The sequence below is a fragment of the Neoarius graeffei genome, chromosome 3, assembly GCF_027579695.1.
Source record: "Neoarius graeffei isolate fNeoGra1 chromosome 3, fNeoGra1.pri, whole genome shotgun sequence".
NCBI lineage: Eukaryota > Metazoa > Chordata > Actinopteri > Siluriformes > Ariidae > Neoarius > Neoarius graeffei.
Genome location: NC_083571.1, coordinates 86,726,413 through 86,749,555, shown reverse-complemented (window position 1 = coordinate 86,749,555; position 23,143 = coordinate 86,726,413). Strand labels below are relative to the sequence as shown.

Below are 23,143 nucleotides of genomic sequence, written 5' to 3'. Positions count from 1 at the left end.
TCTGGACCAAAACTGGACAAGAACTGGACTCACAGGATGCTGTCAGGGGTAAGTCAGTGTGTTTGCACGACACTATTGATGGGGATGCCATACAGATTCATGTCAAAAATCCCGAACTATCCCTTTAAGACACAAAATAATTGATTTGTATAAAGCTAAAAAGGGTTACAAAACCATCTCTAAGACCCTTGGTGTTCATGTGTCTACAATTAAAAAAATTGTGTATAAATGGAGACAATTTGGAACGGTTGTTACTCTGCCAAGGAGTGGCCGCCCTGCGAAGATCACTCCAAAGGCACTGCGAGTCATCATCAATGAGGTAAAAAAGAATCCAAGAGTGTCCGCTGAAGACTTGAGGAAATCACTGAAACATGCAGACATCTCTGTGGACACATCTACTATAAGAAAGACACTGAACAAGAATGGGATTCATGGGAGAAGGCCACGGAGGAAGCCATTGCTGTCCAGAAAGAACATTTCTGCTCGTTTGGAGTTCGCGAAAAAGCATTTGGATGCTCCTCACCGCCAGTGGAAAAACATATTGTGGTCTGATGAAACCAAAGTTGAATTGTTTGGGGGGAATACACCACATCATGTGTGGAGGAAAGTTGGTACAGCACACCATCAGCAAAACCTCATCCCCACCGTCAAGTATGGCGGCGGTAGCATCATGGTGTGGGGGTGCTTTGCTGCCTCTGGGCCTGGACAACTGGCTATAATCAACGGGAAAATGAATTCTCAAGTATATCAAGATATTTTGCAGAAAAACCTGAGGCAATCTGTCAAAAAGTTGAAACTCAAGAGAGGATGGGTCCTGCAACAGGACAATGACCCTAAACACAGAAGCAGGTCGACATTAGAATGGTTTCAGAAGAACAAAATTCACGTTCTGGAATGGCCCAGTCAAAGCCCCGACCTCAATCCAATCGAGATGTTGTGGCATGACCTCAAGAAAGCCATCCATTCCAGGCATCCCAGGAATCTTGCTGAATTGCAACAGTTTTGCAAAGAGGAATGGTGCAAGATTTCTCCTGATCGTTGTGCCCGTCTCGTCTGCAACTACAGGAAACGTCTGGTTGAAGTTATTGCAGCCAGAGGAGGGTCAACCAGCTACTAAATCAAAGGGTGTACTTACTTATGCCTCCCTATCCTGTGAATTATTCCATCTTATGGTCAATAAAAATATGATAAAATGCAAATGTTTGGGTGGTTTTAGTTCAAGCAGACACTGTTTGTTCATTCTTAAGATTGCTGGAGAGTTCAGATGATGTTTTATGACCAATTTAGGCAGAAATGTAAAAAATTCCAAAGCGTGTACAAACATTTTCCTCCGACTGTAATTTCCAATTTTAAAGGGAACCCCCCCCCAGATTTTCAATGTGGTCTCAGACTTTTGGACCCCACTGTATATCACACTGAAAATAAAATAATTCTGTAATAAATTTTGTAGTTGTTCAGTAGTACAACGTTGCATTTTCCAGCATTAATGTTTTAAAAGAAGTCACCATTATGTACTATTTTATGGAGATTCATGTCCATTAATGTTCTGTCATTATAACACTAAGTGGAAATGCAGCCATCATGAATTTTCACCACAAGCCCCAACTTCTATACCAGTCACATTACGAGCTTTAAATGGCATTAACTTTATCCACAGTCACAGATCAATTTTAAATGTTCTTACCTAATACTGAAGGTGGTGTGATTTGTTTCACAGTCATTAACAGGAAAAGATTTGTTTATCAGCAATCATTTTCGACACGAGGGACTTTCATCAAAATGGTTCAGCATTACTGTATCCAGATACGAATCTCCCACTTTTATTACATATAGACTGAATTTTTTTCTGTTGCTAATAAAGATTGTGTAGTTAGTTTCTTGGCACAGTTTAATTTAGTAAAGACCTGATTATTATTGAATAGTTTCCTGTTTATTAAAGGTAGACTGCCTTTCAAGTGTAGGTCATAAAAAGAATTTTCCCTGACACCCAGTTATTTTTGTTTAGTGGACTGAAAGCTACTGAATTCGAATCACAGACTTCTAATTTTATTATTATTATTTTTTAATAGAACAATTAATTAATTTAGGGCCATGTGGCCCTAAATTCTCCATTATTTTTTCCTGCTTCACCATGACCCAGTTCAAGATACTTCATCATGCATCACATGGTGGGCTTTCCCCGTTCGCGCAAGGCATTGTGGGATACAAATTTGAAACAGGAGAGAAAAATGGAGAATGTGAGTGTGCGAATGAAACGTGAAAGACTGACTACAGTAACGGAACGCGAGAAGAAAAGACGTTATGTTGTGAAGGAAAGGAAACGCAGGACCAAACGAATAAATATCGGCGGTCAGCGAGCACCTCGGTGTGATCAGCTGTTTGTTTAGCAACAGCAACAGCTTGCCTGCGACCCTGTAGGACAGGATAAGCGGCTACAGATAATGGATGGATGGATGATGTAACTGTCAGTGCACAGTCAAAAATAAACCTGTAGATGGCAGTAATGCAACATTGTGGATGCCAGCTGCTGTAAAACCCAAAAGAAGAAGAAGAAGGTGCGGTTTCATGCACATTATTTGCTAGGGAATCCCCTCAAATTAAATAACTTCCCAGCCACAGAATGGCCTGTTTTTTTTTTTTGTTTTGTTTTTTTAAGGGTTTTTTTTGAGATATTACAAAAATAAACATATATCACAATGACCAAATTTTAAAGGGAACTAAATTTCACCGATTTTATGAAATCGAAAGGCCGTCTCGCTTTAAGTAACTATTATTTCCTGCTTATTAAGTTATTAAGTAAATGCTTTATTCTGGCTGGACCAGTGGTGGATCTGGAGCTTATCCTGGTAATAATGGGTACAAAGTGAGAGAATTTACTCCAGAGAGGATGCCAGCTGACCAGAATAAAGCAGTTACTGAAGGAGGAAAATGTGGGTAGGTTTTAAAGGAGAACTGAAGTAATTTGTAAACGTTCTTTATTTCTTAATTAACGTGTTATTCAATTACGTTTTCGGTTTTGGTAACCTTATATTGTGACTCGTATTGGCAACTAATTGCAATTAAATATTATACTTATCAGCCTATTCGGTTTTAGCCATGTTGAATTTAGTTCGTTTGGTCCACGGCAGGCGTCGCTTATCAGCGCGATCTTCACGAGACTTGTGCGAGACTTCGAAATGTGAAGTGTCAGCCAGGTGTCAGTGCCGCCATTTTGAAAACTGTTTTCCAAACGAAACATTGCACAAAAACAAGTTTAAATGACGATTACTGCCTACTTTTTTCAAACTTTCCTGATTGCTATCAAAACAAACAAAACCTCCGGCTTGATTATGTCAGCATTTGAAAGAGGGTGAGCGCGTCTTTTGACAGCGTTGGCAGATGTTGGTCACTTTTTGATTTCCACTGTACGTTTTACTTCCGTCCTACGATGTCTCGCACAGGTCTCAACGAATCTCGTTTACGGCCATTGCTTTGACATATGGACTGATATATTACAGAGCATATTTCAAACACTCATAACTTGCTATAGCAGTGACAAAATAGCGATCAAAAATGCATTCCTATATTTAATAAAATGAGAAATAGAATTTTGATAATAAAAAAATTGCCTTCAGTTCCCCTTTAAGTTTAGTTATTGCCAGGGCTTTGAACCAGTTCAAGGAACGAAAACGAAAACCGGGAACTTTTTCTATTTCACATGGAACAGAAATGAAACCAGAAACTTTATTATTTTTTATGTTCCGGAACAGAAATGCTTATTAAAAATAATGGTAACCGGTTAATACCAGTTTTTATTTCGTTCCTCAAAGTTTCCGTAGCCTACAAATAAAAAAGCCATTCTTCTCCTGTGCAAGTTTCTATGACCCGCTGGGGTTCACTTCCTGTGTGACGTTCGCTGACTGAATGGAGAGCACGGGAAGGTGGACTGCTATCACGTCTCCATGTGATAATAAGTGAATTACTGAGTGTCTGAGCAAAGAAGAGCCTGAACGTTGCAACCTCCCTATTGGCTGTTTGTAAAAATGTATCAATTGTTGCCCTTCCCACGGGAATCATCGCGGGCTCGAGAGACGAGACCTGACGAGTTAGTTCGTTGGTAGCAGAACAAAATGTCTGGACACAAATCGGGTTTTCAGAAAAGGAAAGAAAATAAACGGAGGGTCGAAAATACAAAAAAGGAGGCAGAAAATGCAAAACGAGTTTTAAGGTAGGACAAATGGTTACTTTTTAAGGCAGCCCGCCGTGGCTGCAGGCTTTCAGTTGTGTCATTGAATGGTTACTTTTCTGAGGCAGCCCGCCGTGGCTGCCTGCAGGCTTATTTATTATAGTCCATTTAGTTAAAATAGTTGATATAAAATGTTTATAGTTATAGTTATGTGATGGTTGTCCTGATTTAGACTGTTTTTTTTTGGGGGGGGGGTTTGCGCGATGTTGCACCCGGGTCCAGATTAGGGCAGAACCGGCCCTGGCTACATTTCAGGTGTAGTTTGTTTTATGTATGTATGTACTTGCATAGATGTGTACTTGGTCTTCCAATATGGCGCCTAACAAAATCTCGCGGCGCTGACGTCATGCGGTAGCCCTCTATAGGGCCTGACTAGCCTTTGGTAACACACTCTTTCATTTTTGGCACTTTTTCTGTTTGTGTAGATGGGAAGACATACTGAGAATCCAAATCGCCAACATTTGAAATAATAATTGTTTTGAATTATTTCTTGTCTTATTTAATGAAGGTTGTAATAGAATTAGCCTACATTTGGCTTAAGCTGGATGAGACAGAGACAAAATTTTATAGCCATTTGTTAAACAGCTGACAGGGAACGTAATTAACCGTTCCGGGAACGAAATTTTTTTTGTTCTAACCGGTTCGGGAACGTCTATTTAATGGTGGAACCCCAAACCGGAAACGTTAAAATTCCGTTTCTGTTCGGAACGAACCAATAGGAAAAAAATTCTGGTTCAAAGCCCTGGTTATTGCACAGGTTTGTTGAATGCTAGATACTTACTGGCCAATTACAACATTCAGTGGTCTGTTATTTTTGTATAACAGACTGTTGCTATGAATAACAGAGCTTTACTTTGGGCCACATCATTAGCAGAAGCAATACAATCATTTTTAAATCAACATTTTGTGTCAAGTTGTTGATTTCTTTGGTAAGTTGCTGCGTAATAAGTGGTATAATGTACAGCAAGTTGGTCATTATCAAGAAATAAACCTCTTCAGGGTGATTCAAGACGCCTCCGCTTCTTGTTGGGGTCCTGCATCACTCTGATGGGGTTTATTTTGCGATGATGTTCAGCTCGCTTTACATTATCCCTTAGGCTACGGTGACACTACAGCTTGTGATGGGTTTGCCACCACTCAGCAAACTAAGTGGTGAATACTCACAGATGGGTTTGGGAATACTTGACCTTTTTTCCGTTTCCGGTTGAGAGTACGATGTGTGCATTTTGGCTGCCACTTCTCACCAGAGCTTTTTATTTTTCTTTTTTTCCCTCCTTTGTTTTTCTTTTTGTGTTTGTACAGTTTATGTTTTTGTTTGAATGTTTTGTCCACTGGTTGTGGCGTAGCTCCAGACCCAGTTTTGGATGTCGGTTCCCTTCAGGCCTTGGTCCGCCATGGGTGATGCCTGTGCTCCTCGTTATGGACTGCAGTGAGCTCGTTGCTCTTTTAACATCAGGGTTGTCCAGCGCTCTGTGCAGCGGTGCTTCTGTATTTGGTGTGGTGTTCTGAGCGATGCTGCCCAGTGGTCTCGCAGTGGCTGGGGACATACCAGCGCTCTGTGTGGTGGTGCTTCTGTGCTCGGTTTATGGATCCATGGCGTGGTGTTCCAAGTGATGTTGCCCAGTGGCGTTGCGGCGGCTGTGCAGGTGGTGTGAGACCTACTTTTGTGCGCCTTTTGGTGGGACTATGGATAGTTACGCCATTGGAATTACATCCTGACCCTCTTCTGGTGGACTTTTTTTTTCTTGTAATTGTAACGTGACCTTGGGTGTAAGAAAGGCTCTATATAAGTTGAAATTATTTTTATTATTATTATTCCCAAAGCTCGGGGAAGCATCGCCACTTAAAACACCTCATTTTCATCGATAACCCATCGCAAAGCATCACGAGCTGTGATATGACCGTAGCCTTACTTAGGACTAGATACAAGTTTTAAACAACTTGTTTCCAAATATCAACCCTGAAAAGCAGTTGTAGTTCTTGCACCTTTATAATATTCCATCAAGAGTTGGTTTTGCCAGGATGCAATTTGCAGAATAATATTCTTGAACCTTTTTAAACCTTTTTAGTAATTTTTTTCATCCACAGCAAAACATTTTACCACCAACAGTCGAACCATAGTTACAGTGGTGCTTGAAAGTTTGTGAACCCTTTAGAATTTTCTATATTTCTGCATAAATATGACCTAAAACATCATCAGATTTTCACACAAGTCCTAAAAGTAGATAAAGAGAACCCAGTTAAACAAATGAGACAAAAATATTATACTGTATTAACTGGGTTCTCTTTATCTACTTTTAGGACTTGTGTGAAAATCTGATGATGTTTTAGGTCATATTTATGCAAAAATATAGAAAATTCTAAATGGTTCACAAACTTTCAAGCACCACTGTACACTGTAAAAAAAAAAAAAAGTTACGCCAACTTAAAAATTCAAGGCAAGTTACTGCGCAGGATTTTTGAGTTTATGTGACAACTAAGATTTTTAAGTTTTGAAGAAAGTTGTGCCAACTTATACTTTTGGTCTTCATATTCACACAAACTTAATTTTTTCAGTTTTACATGATAAGAATTCAACTTTAAGGCCACTAATCTTTCATCCAAGTAAAAACTTCAAAATTTGAGTTCAATTTTCTTTTTATCCCACAATAAAACAAATCACAATCCAGTTCAAATAGCATGTTTATTTTAACATGATGGTGGCAAAACTGCTATAAAACTGTAGTGGCAGTGCTTTTTTGTTAAGTCACACATTCACTTATTTTAAGCCTGAAGCTAATTTGACAAACGAAATGTGCAAACAATTCAGTACCAGCCAATTAAAATGCTACAAATGGCATACAATGGTGCACTTGGATGAAAGATTAGTGGCCTTAAAGTTGAATTCTTATCATGTAAAACTGAAAAATTTAAGTTTGTGTGAATATGAAGACCAAAAGTATAAGTTGGCACAACTTTCTTCAAAACTTAAAAATCTTAGTTGTCACATAAACTCAAAAATCCTGCGCAGTAAGTTGCCTTGAATGTTTAAGTTGGTTTTTTTTTACAGTGTAGTTATTTCTCCAGTCTGCATATTAACACAGTGGAACTGGTTTGGGTTTGATGTAGAAGGTTCAGGAATAAAAAACTCCAGTAGCTCCATTATTATTATTATTATTATTATTATTATTATTATCTGAGTAGTTGGACTATGTTCATAAAATAAAATTTTATTGTGATCATAAAAAGGTTTGTTGGGTCCCTCACACCCCCTTTTTTTTTTTTTTTTTTTAGCACTGGGGTCCCTGGTGTGAGCACTTCTGCTCTATAAAATGGGACAACTAGCATCTGGAGCATCTTGCGTGAGTTGTATTTACTACCTGCCTGGGCGATGGTGAACCTTTGGTGTAATTTTGAGGGTCGCAGGACTGGGTTCATCAGTGTTTACTGGACCCAGTAGCTCAGGTAGACAGCAGTTATATTAGCAGAAATGTCATCTATCTGTCTTTTACACTCCATGAGGGATCACCATGAAAGCTGACTGTACGTGACTGTACTGATAAGCCATCTGTCAATCTAAAGCATATAGTCTACCCATGAACAGAGAAGTATAAATCAACATAATATCCACAAAGCATATCTTTATAATAGAGAGCAGACTACCATCCACTGAGGACAGATGCACTGACACCTTTCTCTCCTATCTAAAGGTGTGTCCCAATAAATACCATCTAATTCCACAAGATAACAGTGCATTAAGGTTAAACGGTCTCCATGGTAACAGCTAGCAAAGATTTCTCTGTTTTTAGTTCCCTCATCTGTAAGGGAATGTATGCAGGGCCATATCCTGATGGAACCTAATCCTGCGCAAAGCTCTTGATACTTTCATTCGCCTTTTTTATTCCTCCGTGCGTTTAATTTCCCTACAATCCTTTTCCACACTCCTCAATCTTCATCACTATAAACCACCTATCAATTAATTGTCTCGCAGGAGATGTTAATTATCCGCATGTGTGTGCTTTGCATTCACCTAATTAACGCTGTCTGACTAATCTTCGGCGCAATGACTGATCACGCAAGTATGCACATAGGATGGACTTGAGTGCCATAACTGTGAAATGGTGCATAAAAAGAGAGTAGAGCAGAAAAAGGAAAGGCTGAAGGAGAGAGGTTTTGTGTGTGTGTGTGTGTTTTTTAATCAGAGTACAGGAGATATTGTTTTGATAGGCACTTGGCAGCTTGGAGGAGCCTTGGAATGCACACTTGGGAGGTCAGGACTCAGAGAGTGGATAAAGAAAAGCGAGAACAGAAGAAGCAGAAAGTAAGGTGGGATGAATAAAAAAAAGAACAAAGCACGGGATGAAAACAGGAGAAGGACTAACACAGGAAAATCTCGCACTGGAGTAGGTTTAAGAGACGACATGTTGAGTGCAACACTGAAATTCACAAGTGGACAGTTCTGACGAGCCAGGCAAAAATGACAGACCTGAATGGGCATGAGGGATTATCATAATAGGAGTGGGTACTGAAATGAACAAAAGCTAGCACTGAAGAAACAGAGCAGCGATAACACTTGAGGCTGACTGTTACTGTCCGAACGAATCAGTCATATCGAAACCACAAACATAACAGCCATATCATGACCAAAGCATGACTTTATCAGAGACAGTGATGTGAACCAAATCCTATCTCAAGCTACAGAACTGAAATAAACAAATATGGCAGGTTGACCTTGAGCGCATGTCTTGTTTGATCTTGTCAAGCAGCCAGCGAACAGCTTGTAAAATCCAGAGCCGGGCTCATTTTGATTAACTTGCACATGATTCTTGCACAGTTATGGCGCGGGACTAATGTAATGTCTCTGACGCTTGGCATTGAGCATGCCATCAGTTGGCCATACATATGAAAGCACACAGCATGCAAACCCACCAAGCACAAAAACCCCATGCAAGCCTCTCATTACGATGCACAAAGCAAGGATGTACACACACCATGCAGGACACACAAACACACAGATCACCCAGGAAGCATGAAATATGATGAACTCTTATTATAAATCAGCACCTGCGGATTTGAGAGGCTTGCGAGAAGGTGGACAGGCAAACACACACACACACGCACACACACACACAGCTCCACTCACTGGATGTCGCTTTGGGACGTCATACACTCCCTCCTTTTGTTGGCTGGTAGGGACCTGGGGTGGGCGGCGAGTCCAGCCGAACACACGAGCACAGCACAAGTTACATCACTTCACATTTCAGAAACTGGCTTGAAAAGTGCATTTAAATAGATTTGTAGTGTAACAAAAATGTCTTTGTCTGTCACCATTGTACGCTGTATTTCGGTGAATATCTGTATATTTAGATAAACCAGCTCATATGATCATCCTTTTTGTATTTGGATTCCATCTTGTCAAATATCACATTTCCTTTGTGTTCGTCTCAGATGATATGACTGACCAGTAGACACCCACACTGTTGCTATTTCATTTCCTTTTTCAGCTCCTTTCCTTTCTCTAATTTGCCATTGTTTTTAATGTTCCTCTGCCTGGCTGGTTGATTGCAGCTCAGCGGGTTTTCATTCGATTGGTCGTTATGAAATGATTTTTTCCCCCCATCATCGCTTTCATTTAAAGATCAAAAACAGATGGCAGTGATTAATCACTCTCTCCATCTTTCATCAGCAGAGTTAGAGGAGATACAAATGCACGGTGCTTCCTCACACGGCCGAATAAATCTACGCACAGACTTCGAAGGTCAGTTAAACAATATTGCTGCGGAAATCAAGCAACGTTCAAGGCGAGCTGACATCCCTGGAGCTTGCTTTAAAGGAAAATCCATCCTGAAAGACTTGCTGGTGCACACGGTTTGTTTTATGATTAAATTCTGAGTTCATCATGGTATATTTTCCCTTTAGTTATCGGCTTCCTACATTACCCACAATGCTATTTGACTATCCACTGACCGTCCATTCCTTCATGTGTAACTAAAGAGACATGCGGCAGCCCTTTAGTCCTCTTCATCTGTACACTTCCCTCAAACAGATCAGTATCCAAAGCTTGCAGCATTAGATTTATTAATAATATCACACTGAGCATCACTTCCTTGAGGAAATAAGCTATTGCTGTTTTATTTTTATCTGCTAACAGTAACACCTGATTATCATTTACTCTATGTTTCAGAATCTTCTATTAACCATGTAAGCCAATGTCCCACGCAAGCCAGAGCGGCACACAACCGCTTACTTGATACAGAAATAACAAAAATGCAGCATCGGCCAACAAATTAGCACCAGAATCACCAAGCACATGACAAGCATTTCAATATAAACATATTTAATTTATAAACGTATTTCAGGGTGGATATTTCCTTGAATATATACATACAACCCTTACAAAAAAAGAAGTTTATCAAGTGTGCTTCTAGTATACTTCTTTTAAACTAAAAATAAGAGAGTATGCTTTCGGTTTACTTTTTATTTACTTACCAGAGATATACTTAATAAAGTTATACATAAGTATACTTGGCTTATACTGAAAAGTATACAGAAAAGTCTAAGTATATTAAGCTTATACTTAAACTTTTGATTATTATTACATTTAACAAAAGTGTAATAAAGTATTAAAATATTTGTGCCTTATGTTTAAGTGTACTTGCCCTGTAGTTGTGCTTCAGCATTGTTGACTCTTAGGTATGTCTGTGGTTCCATAGAAGTTTTTTTTTTACTTTCTCCTGAGCGGGATAATTCAATTTCTTTTTCTTTAGAGCTTGGATGTCAGTTTCAGTTGTCATTGCCATGTTTTTATATTTTGGCATTTAATACAATGTTGCTTTAAATTCTGATTTTTGAAGAAAATTAATATGTTCTTAATCCTCAGTATCTGTTGTTATTTTGTGAATTCTTACCTTTATAACTTCATTGTAACTTAAGGTACAAAACACTTAAGTTGTCTACTGGTAGTGTGCATGAGGTAAGGGTTAGGGCTAGAAAACTAATAGTATACCTAGAAGGGTAATTGCAGTATACTTCAAAACTAAAAAGTGGACTAGATGTATATAACCAGTAACTAATAGTATGTTTCTAATATGCTATAAAGTATACTTTTATAAACTAAAAAGTGGACTAGAAGTGTGTAACGAGTAAACCAATAGTATATTTCCAGTATACTACAAAGTATACTTTAGTAAACTAAAAAGTGGAGTAGAAGTATAAAACAAGTAAACCCGTAGTATATTTCCAGTATACTATGAAGCATGCTTTTGTAAACTAAAGACTTGACTACAACTATAGAACTAGTAAACTATTCGTATACAAGTTTACTTGTGGTATACTTGCAGTACAAAATAAAAATTACTAGTTGTATACTCAAAGTTTACTTCTCTTAGACTTAAAGTATACTTTTTATAAACTAAAAGTGGGCCAATTTAGTCCCAACAAGTATTAGATTAGTTTACTTACAAGTATACTGTAAGTACATTGATATCAGTATACTTGGTACACAAAGTATACTTAAGGAAATATACTTAAGTATACTTAATAAAATGAACTTGAAGTATACTTCTTTTTGATAAGGGAATACATCTGGGCTGAGTAAGTAATATTTTGCTCAGAGTCATTTGACTATTTCAATTCCGAAAAACTGAGATCCTAATTTTTAAAAAAATGTACACGACAACTAATTCTGAGTAGATAATGTACCTTTCACTGTTTTCTTAGTTGAAGCTTAGCCTCCATCACAAATAAATGCCTCATAAAATACTTAATGCTTTTAGAAAAGGTGGCTAGACAAGGTTCTGCTCAGATCTTGTAATCCGTTTTCAGCATACACTATTTCCCCCTAAAGTCAAACAATCGGCAAATACAAGAAACGATGTGCACACTGATTGAATGTGACCTGGTGAACATGCTAGCTTGTTTGATGTTGCGAGTGATCAGGCTCCAGCTTCTACGCACCCGACAGCGTGCAGGTGTCTCTCTGATGCTGTCTACGGAAGCAGTGCCAAGAACAGAGTTTTACAGTCTGGTTAAGAGCTTAGTGTTGTAATTCATTTAAAAGGTAACGGGCAGTCCTGAACACTTCCCTCATCACTGACTTAAACTAAGTGGAAGCTCTGTAAATGTCCACGACAATGAGCCAGTTCCAGATAAACTCACAGAACAATTAGCGGCTATGGAGGCCCATGTTTGTTTCAAGCCTGAGTGAATTTGCTGGAGTCTCAATGACATGTTTCTGACTGAAGCCACAGGTGACGAGACACACTGGACCCTGAGGGGAGAACACCTGCTGTTGTCATGGTCGTGGTGCTAAACGCACAGAATGTAAATCACTAACATGGCTGTCATGGTGAATTAGCGCAGTGTAGCATAGCGCTTTGTCTGTTCTGTCTAATTCACAAGTCGGGCTTTGGCAGCTACACAGAAAAGTGTCTTGTAGCTGTTCCGTCAACGACTAGATAGATTTTATTTAATGGTGATCATGATGTCATGGTTGAAGATATCACGGCCTTCACACGTTTTCAAATTACCTTAATATTTTAAAGATAATATATAGTAAGTGTTTCTGATGGAGGCTAAACTCTTTCCTAAAGGTTTTAGAAGCTGGTCAACGAAGTCTTAATCGAATTCTGAAAATTTCACAACCTCTGATTACTTGTATAGTAGTATATAGAACATAAGGAGTGGCAATGTACCTGATAAATGCTCTCCTCTGATTGGTCACGGATGGACTCGTGTCCCGCCTCAAACACAATGTACTACAACATCGGCAGCAAAGGCGAGATTGAAGGGGAAGGGAAAAACAGGAACAGGAAGGAAGGAGGGGAAGAGAAAGAGAAAAAAAGAGAATAGGCAGCAGAATGATCACAAAGGAAAAACAGCGACCATGGCCTTGTGAAGCACCCTGATCCCCATCACCATGCTGAATAGCACTATCCTGGATGATGCTTTGGGTCTGCTTCCTGCCACACAAATATACTCACAATATTCAGAAAATATATAGTACTGTGCAAAAGTCTTAGGCACATGTAAAGAAATGCTGTAGACCATCCATCCATCCATTATCTGTAGCCGCTTATGCTGTACAGGGTCGCAGGCAAGCTGGAGCCTATCCCAGCTGACTATGGGCGAGAGGCAGGGTACACCCTGGACAAGTCGCAAGGTCATCGCAGGGCTATGCTGTAGACCAAAAATATCTTAAAAATAATGAAATTATATGTTTCAACGTGGAAAAAAATACTATAAACAGCAGTAAGCCATAATAAATGAAACAAAGTCAATATTTGGTGTGAGACGACCCTTTGCTTTAAAAAACAACAACAACAACAACAACAACACGTAGTCTCAGGTACAGTGAGTGCAGTTTGATAAGGAAATGAGCTGTAGGTTTTACTGAGCATCTTGCAGAACCAGCCACAGTTCTTCTGGACACTTTGACTGTCACACTCACTTCTTAATTTTGCACCAAAATCCAGTAGCCTTCATTAATTTATGCTAGCAGCGGTAGCGCAAATTGTTACTCTCACTCAGGATCTTTCTACTTTCTTCTTCTTCCTCTTATGGTTTTTCAGACGCTATTTCTCCCTCAGTTTTCAACCAATCACCAAATTTCACATAAAGAAAACCTTAATTAATTTGCTATGACTTTTGGTGCTGATCTGGATCACCGAACCGGAATGATCCGTGAAAAACGTTTTTTTTCAAATCATTTTTTTTTTAAATTTTGTTCAGCAAAATGACCTTCACCTTCAATTGACAAAGGTCAGCGAGCGCAAATTACTGTGACTTTAGTCACAGTCTCGATCTAGTTATGTTTTCTTTTTTTTAATCTGAAAAGTGGTCTCTTATGTAATATGCTGCTCAGATACACACATTTTTTTCTGTAACATTTAATTTTGTGCTGGAAAAACACAAACGTTTGGAACTCTAAAATGTTTTTGTACCGACTCGATAACATAGAAGTCATAAAATAGAAATCTATAACAAAGTTTGCATGGGAAAAAAATAGGGTGCCTAAGACTTTTGCACAGTACTGTATATTAATCTTCAAAATATACCTTGTATAATATATATCTAATGATATTATATATCTAAACTGGGCCTGGTTGTAATCAAATCACTGTCTAGCCAGTACGACTAAATAATAGATGGGATCTGTGTACTTCAGCTTCATCTATTCTTCAAGAAGGTGAAGTGTACGCCTGTATGTATGTAATTCTCTAGCAATACCTGTACATTTTTGTTTCCTACAAACAGAATGATGCAGGATCCTCTGAGGCTTTTGTAGCTGGATTCATGTATCTTTAATGAGACACGTGCTGTATATGTAAGTGCTGGTGATGCAGAAACATGGCCTGCTCATAGCAAAGCCTTGGAAAATCCTCTGGGGTGTTAGGTGCTGGAATCCTGGTTGCAAATAAGCACACCAAATTGGTACATAGCTCATACATGCCAAACAGCAGACCTATTCAGCGTCACTTCTGTGATATATTCCTCCATGATGCAGGAACCATACAGAGACACCACAGCATTACCAGCATGCAGTGCTCTATCTAACAGCACATCTCCCTTTGCTTTATACAGTATTATAACTCACGGCACATACACTGCCATTTTAGATAATTGCACAGTCGCTATCATTTATTTCGGAACGTATCACCTATTTAATTCATTCCTGTTCTCAACCTAGATGTCGATATTGGCTAATAATCCCTTTCCTCTTCTGGAGCGCTCGGTGGGAAGTTGCCAATTTGTAGGATGCCTGCTTTGCATCACAACTGATCATTCTAGTTTTCTTTCCACTGAAAGCTATTGTGCATTTAATAGGTGATTTGTCTAAAAAATTATTTTGCATTATTTCTTAAACAGATTACTGTAACTAGCCAAGAATTTCAGCTCTTTCCATTCAGGGCTATGTCACAGAAGAATAGAGCCCAATTACTTCTTATTCAAAAGCTCATTACCAAAGCATGATGTTAGGGGATTACCTCATCCAAGTTCTTTTTTTTTTCCACAAGACCTACCTCAAACCAACCTCTATTCAATGAAAGAACAATACAAATGGCAACACACACACACACACACACACACACACACACACACATGCACAGCCCAGGACGACACATGTTAAAGCTGTCTGTTTTCAGTAAGAGCTCAGAAACCTTTCAGGGCTGGGGTTATGTCTGAATATTCTCACAACAGACCCCACTCACGTTGACGAAAGCCAAAAAAAAAAGAAAAAAGAAAAGGATGATTCACCATGGATTTATGCACACGTAATGATGAAATAACAAGACGTATTAATTCAGGCTGTGTGGAAAGAGAATGGAAAATGAAGGGAAGATATTTATTTATACAAGAGAGATTAAAAGCATATTAAGGTGTGGGAACCCAGCAAGCAGACTAATTTGACAGGGTACATTTAAGCAAACATTATGATTAGCTATTTAACACGCAGCGTTACCTGGTACACCGGATCCTCCACATCTTCTTCCAGAATGGTCTTTGGGAGTGATTGCCATTAGGGAAAGAAAATTAGCAATTGGGGAAGGAGGGTAAGGAATGATGAGAGTAAAGAGAGGAGGAAAGAGGAGGAGAGAAATGAGGGCAGAGTATAATTGACAAAAAGAAAAGCATCAATCGTCCATAATAATTCAGAGATTTGGATAATTTGAAACGACATAAATTAGAAAAAAATAAAATAAAATTCCCACATGCAGATCTCCAGCTCAGAAAGAAAGGATTGTTTAGACGGAAGCTGCCTTGTGAACTTTATTTTCGATACGATCTCTTAATTCTATCCATTTCTGGATTTAACTTTATGTAAGACGAGGTGGGTTTATGTATGTGCGTAAGCTTGTGTGTGGTTTACACAGTAGGTGTGTGGTGGGTTTCTGTGTATGGCACCTGGTAAACTGCTTGTTCACACTGCTTGTCTTTCTGAGCCTTTTTCTCAATCTCTTCTCTCTGCTTGATCTCATAGATCAGCTGGAAAAGGTCACGAAGGTCGAGGATCACTGGCTCAGCCTGAGGATTGAGTGAGAGATGGAGAGAAAAAGATCAGGGCAGAAAATTGGATTCGTTTAGTTTCTTCTTTAATTCAATACAACAAATTGAAAAAGTTGTACATTTCATAAACATGAAAGGGAACCTTGAATCTGTTCTTCACCCCACCGGGGCGTCATTAAATTATTTTTGGAGGAGTTAAAATATTTCTCGCCCCCCCCAAACTTTTAAATGCCTGTTGGGTCACCTGTGAATTGCACTTGCTTTTGTAATCTGTGTATTAACAAGGCAGTTTCTCCAGTGTAGAGGGATCTTTCTGGAAAAGCATGAGTCTGACTACTAACCTAGATATCCGACAGGAATGTTCCACCACATTTATCAATTTGTACCAGTTAATTGCTTTGCTGTCCAAAAAGAGAAAAAAAAAAACTGGTTAAGAAATGAATTAATTTCACATCCCACTGCCCTAAATCACAATCTACCAATTAACTAAGTTAGAAAAGGCAAATTTATTACAGCTAGTTGTTTTTTGTTTTGTTTTCTCACTATAACGCCAGATTGTAGTGAACTTTGTTTCAGTAATTTATACACCAATAGATCAGAGAGTGTCATGCTAACTTTTACACAGTTAGCTGAATCATAAAAGTTGGAATCTGGTTGACTATCACTTCCATTTATACACATTTGTGTACACTGGTTTCCAATGTGAACAGTGTGGCACAACAGTCCACATCCACTAAACTATTTGTACAGTTGTAGTCAGAAGTTTACATACAGTGACATGAATGTCATCTTGGATATGAATGTCATGGCAATATTTGGGCTTTCAGTGATTTCTTTGAACTGTTCTTTTTCTGTGGCAGAATGTACAGCATACATCTTTAATGAAAAAGAAAAACACTAGGATTTGGTGCACAAGTTTTAATTTCCTTTGGGTTTTTTGAAATCAACACAGGGTCAACATTATACATACAGACTCAAAAATATACATACAGCACACCTAATATTTGGGTAAAATGTCTCTTTGTAAGATTCACCTTGACCAAACATTTTTGTTTACTATGAACAAGCTTCTGGCAGAATTCTGGTTGGATATTTCATGACTCTTCATAGTAAAATTGGTAGAGTTCAATTAAATTTGTTTTTTTTTTTCTTGGCATGGACTCGACTTATACCCACAGTCCGTATATTTTCAATAGGGTTGAAGTCAGGACTTGTTTTAAGCTTAATGTTAGCCTGCTTTATCCTCCATAGCCAGCTCTGATGCATGTTTGGGTTCATTGTCCTGTTGTAACTCCCAAGTTGTGTTCAAGTTTCTGATGGTTTATGCTGAAGAATTCTGAGGTAGTCCTCCTTCTTCATTATTCCATCCACTTTGTGCAATGAACCAGTTCCACTGGCAGCAAAATCGCCCCAGAGCATGATGATCCTACCACCACCAGCAGCTGGTCCAGTGTCCCTCTGTACATGGTGGTCATTGTGGCCAAACAACTCAATCTTTGTCTCAACTGACCATACAGCTTTCCCCCAGAAGGCTTTTTCTTTGTCCATGTGGTCAGTTTCAAACTTTAGTTAAGCTTGAAGGTGTCAATTTTGGACAGGGGGTTAGTTCTTGGATAGCAGCCTCTTAGTCCATACTGATGTAAAACTCACTGAACTGTAGACAGTGACCCATCAGCTTCCAGTTCATGGCAGGGCTGTGCCATGGTAGTTCTCAGGTTGTTCCTGACCATCCAAACCAATTTCCTTTCAGCTGAGGGTGACAGTTTGGGTTTTCTTGAAGCAAAGTGCACAACAAAATCCCCAGTGTTGAATTAACACCCAGAGTGTTGATTTAACACCCTACTGTGTTTATATAGGTCCAGTTGGACACAAATTAACTCTGAAAGTGTTAATTCAACACTGAGGAATTTGCTGTATGGCTTGGCAAAGTGACTACACCTCACAATAACTTGGATGCAATTGTTTGAACTAATCTTGTAATTTGCAGTTGTTTAGAAATGGCTCTAAGAGACATTCTGGAGTTGTGTACATCTGTGATCTTTCTCAGATCTGCACTGAGCTCCTTAGACTTTCCCATTGTATTGTGTGTTGGTCAATCCAATGAGTGCTGTAAACAAACCCTTTTTATGAAGGCACAGAGAAGCTACCAGCTGTAGTCAATCATGATCACTAATAGGAAGTTAAGAGACCTTGGCCTTGGCAAGATAAGAGACATTTTGGAAGTTTCATCACCTCTGAATTAATAATCTAAGTGAGCTTATTTAAATTTTTGACCCTGTGTTGATTTCAGAAAACCCAAAGAAAATTAAAACTTGTGCACCAAATTCTAGTGTTTTTTTTTTATTAAAGATGTATGCTGTACATTCTGTCACAGAAAAAGAACAGTTCAAAGAAATTACTGAAAGCCCAAATATTGCCATGACATTCATATCCAAGATGACATTCATGTCACTGTATGTAAACTTCTGACCACAACTGTACCTGATTTAGATGATAGTAGGCCACTTTCTGTCAGAAGACTGGGAATAGACCCCAAGCATAACTATACTGGTGCTTGAAAGTTTGTGAACCCTTTAGCATTTTCTATATTTCTGCATAAATATGACCTAAAACATCATCAGATTTTCACACAAGTTCTAAAAGTAGGTAACGTACATCATCACTTGTTTACCGCAGTGCATTGTGGGGGATCGCCAGGGTCAATAGTTGAGCGATATGACGGATGTCAGATTAATTTTACAACCCTGATTCCAAAAAAGTTGGTACAAAGTACAAATTGTAAATAAAAACGGAATGCAATGATGTGGAAGTTTCAAAATTCCATATTTTATTCAGAATAGAACATAGATGACATATCAAATGTTTAAACTGAGAAAATGTATCATTTAAAGAGAAAAATTAGGTGATTTTAAATTTCATGACAACAACACATCTCAAAAAAGTTGGGACAAGGCCATGTTTACCACTGTGAGACATCCCCTTTTCTCTTTACAACAGTCTGTAAACGTCTGGGGACTGAGGAGACAAGTTGCTCAAGTTTAGGGATAAGAATGTTAACCCATTCTTGTCTAATGTAGGATTCTAGTTGCTCAACTGTTTTAGGTCTTTTTTGTCGTATCTTCCGTTTTATGATGCGCCAAATGTTTTCTATGGGTGAAAGATCTGGACTGCAGGCTGGCTAGTTCAGTACCCGGACCCTTCTTCTACGCAGCCATGATGCTGTAATTGATGTAGTATGTGGTTTGGCATTATCATGTTGGAAAATGCAAGGTCTTCCCTGAAAGAGACGTCATCTGGATGGGAGCATATGTTGCTCTAGAACCTGGATATACCTTTCAGTATTGATGGTGTCTTTCCAGATGTGTAAGCTGCCCATGCAACACGCACTAATGCAACCCCATACCATCAGAGATGCAGGCTTCTGAACTGAGCGCTGATAACAACTTGGGTCATCCTTCTCCTCTTTAGTCTGAATGACACTGTGTCCCTGATTTCCATAAAGAGCTTCAAATTTTGATTCGTCTGACCACAGAACAGTTTTCCACTTTGCCACAGTTCATTTTAAATGAGCCTTGGCCCAGAGAAGACGTCTGCGCTTCTGGATCATGTTTAGATATGGCTTCTTCTTTGAACTATAGAGTTTTAGCTGGCAACGGCGGATGGCACGGTGAATTGTGTTCACAGATAATGTTCTCTGGAAATATTCCTGAGCCCATTTTGTGATTTCCAATACAGAAGCATGCCTGTATGTGATGCAGTGCCGTATAAGGGCCCGAAGATCACGGGCACCCAGTATGGTTTTCCGGCCTTGACCCTTACGCACAGAGATTCTTCCAGATTCTCTGAATCTTTTGATGATATTATGCACTGTAGATGATGATATGTTCAAACTCTTTGAAATTTTACACTGTCGAACTCCTTTCTGATATTGCTCCACTACTTGTCGGTGCAGAATTAGGGGGATTGGTGATCCTCTTCCCATCTTTACTTCTGAGAGCCACTGCCACTCCAAGATGCTCTTTTTATACCCAGTCATGTTAATGACCTATTGCCAATTGACCTAATGAGTTGCAATTTGGTCCTCCAGCTGTTCCTTTTTTGTACCTTTAACTTTTCCAGCCTCTTATTGCCCCTGTCCCAACTTTTTTGGAATCGGGGTTGTACATGAGAGCAATGTGAGAGGAGTGATTTTGCCATGCTCTGTCATGGAAGACAATGAAATTGGTGACTTAAAAGAGGTGGATAACATGTCGAGAGTTTACAGCAGGAAAATCGGAATCCAAATCAAGCTTGGTGAGAAGGTAAGAGTCTAGACTGAGTCTACCACACTGTATAACATCAAATCTCAGAATGTCTTATTTTAGAGGACGTATATTGGATCACAAAGCAATCTTAGACTCAAGTCTAAATTTGTTTCTTTTACTCTTCAGTTACTCCTTACCATTTTCTAAGAAACTTTGTTCTAATGAAATCTTCGCCTTGTACTTAATCTTGATCCAGCACAATGAAAGTTACAGATGCAGTAAGGGAAACTATTATGAAAAATCAACTGTTGACTAAAGTCTAAGATTGCTTCGTGATCCCAGGCCCAGATGAACAGCATCAAAACATTTATAAATGAGTGATTAGTTAAATAAAACTTGATATCAGGAAACATTACAAAAAAAAAAAAACGTTGGAAACCCACTGATCTGCCGTGTCATGTTCAGTATAAATGCATTTACTTCAATAAATGCTGCTAGTGAGGTACACTGAACATTATACATACCCAAAAGAGAACCCTTCATGGTTTGGGAGGTTTATCGGTCCAACAGGCTCGTTTGGCTGCCGAGTGCTTCGGTACGTTGAGAGGCAAAGGCCGAAGAATGCTTCTTTGTTTTATAGGCTTTGGAATATCACGAGTTTCAGACAATGAACAGTGTCAATTGTTAATATATAGATTTAGGCACTGCCTAAAAGCGGAGCTCCCATCTGTTTCTGGGTTGTAGAATTTTCTTATATCATAGCCATTCTCTTTTGCTTTATTTCTTTACTGGTTAGCACTGGCCACTAGGCGGTGTGTATGGGTTTTCTAGAGCAATTTGGCAATTTCCTAAACACACGATCAGGAAAAACCGAGCTATACGCCAGACATCATTTTTAACCTCTAGCGACAAAGCTTTCACCTAATATAAATAATTCTAACTCTTTTCTGGTCAGTCCAAAAAATGGACTCTTCAGTTCATCCGCCATCTTTAGAATCCCAACCTGCATTACTGTCAGTCTGCAGTTTTTAACACGCTGTTTGGTTGTTGTCATGGAAACTTCATATGAAGCATTTGGTTGTCAAATTCAATAAAATTGATACTAAGAATAAATATTTTGTCTAACATACTGGCTGACTGTTTAAAATTCATTACTCGTATTATCCTGGTTCACAAAAGACAATGAAAACATCAAAAAAACAACAGCAATTTTAAAGAAAAGGTCTGAACTGGTTTCTATCAATGCAATAAGCTAGAAGTAACTAAGTTTACGGAAAATAAAATAAAAATATTTCATGTTTATTATACTTTTCAGGTTATTAACCTGCTTGAAATCTTTTTACGCAGTTTTCATGGCATTGACCTTTCGGTCCTCTTGAGGGAACTATGGTTTCGCCCGACATTTTCAATGAGCGCAGTAACTGAAGAAGGTTTGAGTTAAATTTAATATGATGGAAAATTTTGATGACAAGACACTGCTTACCTGAAACTCCATTAAACTTGTTTTTATGTTCTAAAGTTCTTTCACTTTTGGGTTCATCTGTGTCCTCTTCCTCGGTATGCTGAAATCTTCGTCTGATATCTCGTTTTCTTTCTCTCTCTGCTTGTCTCTTTTCCTCGCTTAAATTTCTCCGTCTTTCTCTTTCACTTTCCCGTCTTCTAAGCTTTTCTTCTTCTGTTAAAATTTGTTTTCTTTCTTCGCTTAAGTTTTGCCTTCTTTCTTTTTCACTTTCCTGTCTTCTAAGTTTTTCTTCTTCTGTTAAAATTCATTTTCTTTTTCCTTTGTTCTCCTCTGCCATCATTTCCAGATGTATAATTCCATATACTTTTAAACTGGAAGTTGTCATTATTTATTTCGGCCCGCGCGAGCAGAGCACCATACCTAAGAAAAAATGGTAAACCCATCGAGTCAACTAACCGGCCACTTGCTCCCGGCCGTTTGAAATTTACAAACGCTGACAAAGTTGGTTGTTTTTGCAGACACTTTGCAATGATTTGCTAGCTTTGAATTCCCTGGTCTTAACTTGGACCAACACAGAACGACTATTCTCGATCCTTTTCGTTTGCAAACTTTTCGAAAGCAAAACTGGGCTTCCTGTGGTGGTACATACACCAGTCATACACTGACCACTAGGCGGTGTGTCTGACTGGCGGTACATGTACATGAACAAACCACAAATAATTGACTAGATGGGTTTACCATTTTTTCTTAGGTATGGTGCTCCGACTGGTAATTACTTACACACCGCCTAGTGGTCAGTGTATGACTGGTAATTACTAACACTGACCACTAGGCGGTGTGTATGACTGGTAATTACTAACACTGACCACTAGGCGGTGTGTCTGACTGGCGGTACATGTACACGGACAAACCACAAAAAAATCGACTCGATGGGTTTACCATTTTTTCTTAGGTATGGTGCTCCGACTGGTAATTACTTACACTGACCACTAGGCAGCGCGTATGACTGGTAATTACTAACACTGACCACTAGGCGGTGTGTATGACTGGTGGTACATGTACACGGACAAATCACAAAAAAATCGACTCGATGGGTTTACTATTTTTTCTTAGGTATGGTGCTCCAACTGGTAATTACTAACACTGACCACTAGGCGGTGTGTATGACTGGTAATTACTAACACTGACCACTAGGAGGTGTGTATGACTGGTGGTACACGTACACAG

General features: G+C 38.9%; 1 protein-coding gene across 5 annotated transcripts in view; it reads right to left on the bottom strand.

The window, feature by feature from the left end:
- The window catches only part of dab1a (DAB adaptor protein 1a), a 309,356-nt gene that overhangs the window by 65,246 nt on the left and 220,967 nt on the right, over positions 1-23,143 (bottom strand). For 2 of the 5 annotated variants that reach the window (XM_060917585.1, XM_060917586.1), the window contains exons 5-8: positions 16,109-16,228; positions 15,666-15,704; positions 12,898-12,960; positions 9,348-9,401 (exon numbers count right to left, since the gene is read on the bottom strand). In XM_060917585.1, the coding sequence (XP_060773568.1) occupies positions 9,348-9,401; positions 12,898-12,960; positions 15,666-15,704; positions 16,109-16,228 (276 nt within the window). The remainder of the gene's footprint in view (positions 1-9,347; positions 9,402-12,897; positions 12,961-15,665; positions 15,705-16,108; positions 16,229-23,143) is intronic. The other 3 variants (XM_060917587.1, XM_060917589.1, XM_060917588.1) reach the window with 2 other exon arrangements.